The sequence below is a fragment of the Xyrauchen texanus genome, chromosome 23 (genome assembly GCF_025860055.1).
Source record: "Xyrauchen texanus isolate HMW12.3.18 chromosome 23, RBS_HiC_50CHRs, whole genome shotgun sequence".
Lineage (NCBI taxonomy): Eukaryota > Metazoa > Chordata > Actinopteri > Cypriniformes > Catostomidae > Xyrauchen > Xyrauchen texanus.
In genome coordinates this window covers 484,628-487,127 of record NC_068298.1, presented here as the reverse complement: position 1 = coordinate 487,127, position 2,500 = coordinate 484,628, and the positions used below count along the sequence as shown (strand labels likewise).

Here is a 2,500-nt window from a genome sequence, read left to right as displayed (position 1 = left end):
GAGATGTGTAGCGTGACAGTAGCGGGAGATGTAACGTGACAGTAACGGGAGATGTAACGTGACAGTAACGGGAGATGTGTAACGTGACAGTAACGGGAGATGTGTAACGTGACAGTAACGGGACATGTGTAACGTGACAGTAACGGGTCATGTCTAACGTTACAGTAACGGACATGTGTAACGTGACAGTAACGGGACATGTAATAGCGTGACAGTAGCGGGACATGTGTAACGTGACAGTAACGGGACATGTGTAGCGTGACAGTAACGGGACATGTGTAACGTGACAGTAGCGGGACATGTGTAACGTGACAGTAACGGGAGATGTATAGCGTGACAGTAGCGGAGATGTATAGCGTGACAGTAACGGAGATGTGTAACGTGACAGTAACGGGACATGTATAGCGTGACAGTAACAGGAGATGTGTAACGTGACAGTAACGGGACATGTGTAACGTGACAGTAACGGGACATGTGTAACGTGACAGTAACGGGAGATGTGTAACGTGACAGTAACGGGACATGTGTAACGTGACAGTAACGGGACATGTGTAACGTGACAGTAACGGGAGATGTGTAACGTGACAGTAACGGGACATGTGTAACGTGACAGTAATGGGACATGTGTAACGTGACAGTAACGGGAGATGTGTAACGTGACAGTAACGGGAGATGTGTAACGTGACAGTAACGGGAGATGTGTAACGTGACAGTAACGGGACATGTGTAACGTGACAGTAACGGGACATGTGTAACGTGACAGTAACGGGAGATGTGTAACGTGACAGTAACGGGAGATGTGTAACGTGACAGTAACGGGAGATGTGTAACGTGACAGTAACGGGACATGTGTAACGTGACAGTAACGGGACATGTGTAACGGGACATGTGTAACGTGACAGTAACGGGACATGTGTAACGTGACAGTAACGGGACATGTGTAACGTGACAGTAACAGGATATGTGTAACATGACAGTAACGGGATATGTGTAACATGACAGTAACGGGACATGTCTAATGTGACAGTAACGGGAGATGTGTAACGTGAAAGTAACGGGACATGTCTAACGTTACAGTAACGGGACATGCCTAACGTTACAGTAACGGGACATGTGTAATGTGAAAGTAACGGGACATGTGTAACGTGACAGTAACGGGTCATGTCTAACGTTACAGTAACGGGACATGTGTAATGTGACAGTAACGGGACAGTAACGGGACATGTGTAACGTGACAGTAACGGGACATGTGTAATGTGACAGTAACGGGACAGTAACGGGACATGTGTAATGTGACAGTAACGGGACAGTAACGGGACATGTGTAATGTGACAGTAACGGGACAGTAACGGGACATGTGTAACGTGAAAGTAACGGGACATGTGTAACGTGACAGTAACGGGTCATGTCTAACGTTACAGTAACGGGACATGTGTAATGTGACAGTAACGTGACATGTGTAACGTTAAAGTAACGGGTCGTTCTCACCTGAGAGATGGTGTGCAGCGCGTGGATGATAGGATAAACTCCGAGCACAGCAGAGATGCAGGAGTGATATCCTACAAAATATCCAATGCGAAACGCGTCCATGATGAGCGACAGTAACGCCAACATCGTCAACCCGCCTGATTCACAAACATCAGCGCAATCATGTTCAAACACCGCATTCAACACAAACATCAGCTTAAACCAGAGCTCAGGTGCTCTGCCGGTCTTTCTGCTGGGGTTACAAAGCTTTGGTTTTTGACACTTGTTTTACTGAGTGAGGAACCGATCCAAACGGATGCTCGAATCATTCGAACTAAACCGGGAACCGATTCAGACCGTTTTGCTCACCCAATTGAAAAGAACCGAATCACGCGGCACAATTTGTGAAATTGACAGAGAAAAATGTTTCTCAGTGCGAGTAAGACCAGCAAACCACCTTTAAAGCATCATAATCTGGTTTAAAGTCAGACACGTCCCAGTCGTTCACCTCGTATCCAGCTGGTCCCCGCGTGCGCGTCTCTCTCCGGTAACGGACTGCGCTCGCGCTCCCGCCGGATCATGTAGCAGAGCATCCACACGAGCTGCACGAGCATCAGCACCGTGATGAAGGTCAGCAGGTGTTCCTCCCGCACCACCGGACCGTGCTGGGCCAGCGCGAGCATCACGGACACGCCGATCAGCAGCAGGTTGGTCCCGTACTGCGCGCTCAGCGTCTCGGCGTTCTTCTGCGGGAACTTCTTGGTCAAACTCACCTTCAACTTGGACAAAAGTTTCTTTTCGGAGTCCGCGGACGAGCCTGAGGAAGAACTGGGACTGTGTTTGTTCATGATGTCCAGACCGCTGTGCTCCACCATGATGCCGGTGATCGGTGTCCGAATGACGGTCCTCCGCGATCACACACACTTCCCGTGCATCCGTCCGCCGCGGAGATCTGCTGCTATATACCAGCTACACACGCTAGCAGATTAACCCCGATTGAGTTTCATTCATCTCCACGTGCCAAACATCTCCA

General features: G+C 49.3%; 1 protein-coding gene across 1 annotated transcript in view; it reads right to left on the bottom strand.

Annotated features, from left to right (window-relative positions):
- otop1 (otopetrin 1) overlaps positions 1-2,342 on the bottom strand; it is an 11,695-nt gene extending 9,353 nt beyond the window's left edge. Inside the window, exons 1-2 of the mRNA XM_052154617.1 lie at positions 1,976-2,342; positions 1,489-1,625 (exon numbers count right to left, since the gene is read on the bottom strand). Coding sequence (XP_052010577.1) covers positions 1,489-1,625; positions 1,976-2,342 — 504 coding nt within the window. The remainder of the gene's footprint in view (positions 1-1,488; positions 1,626-1,975) is intronic.
- Positions 2,343-2,500: the final 158 nt, after the last annotated feature.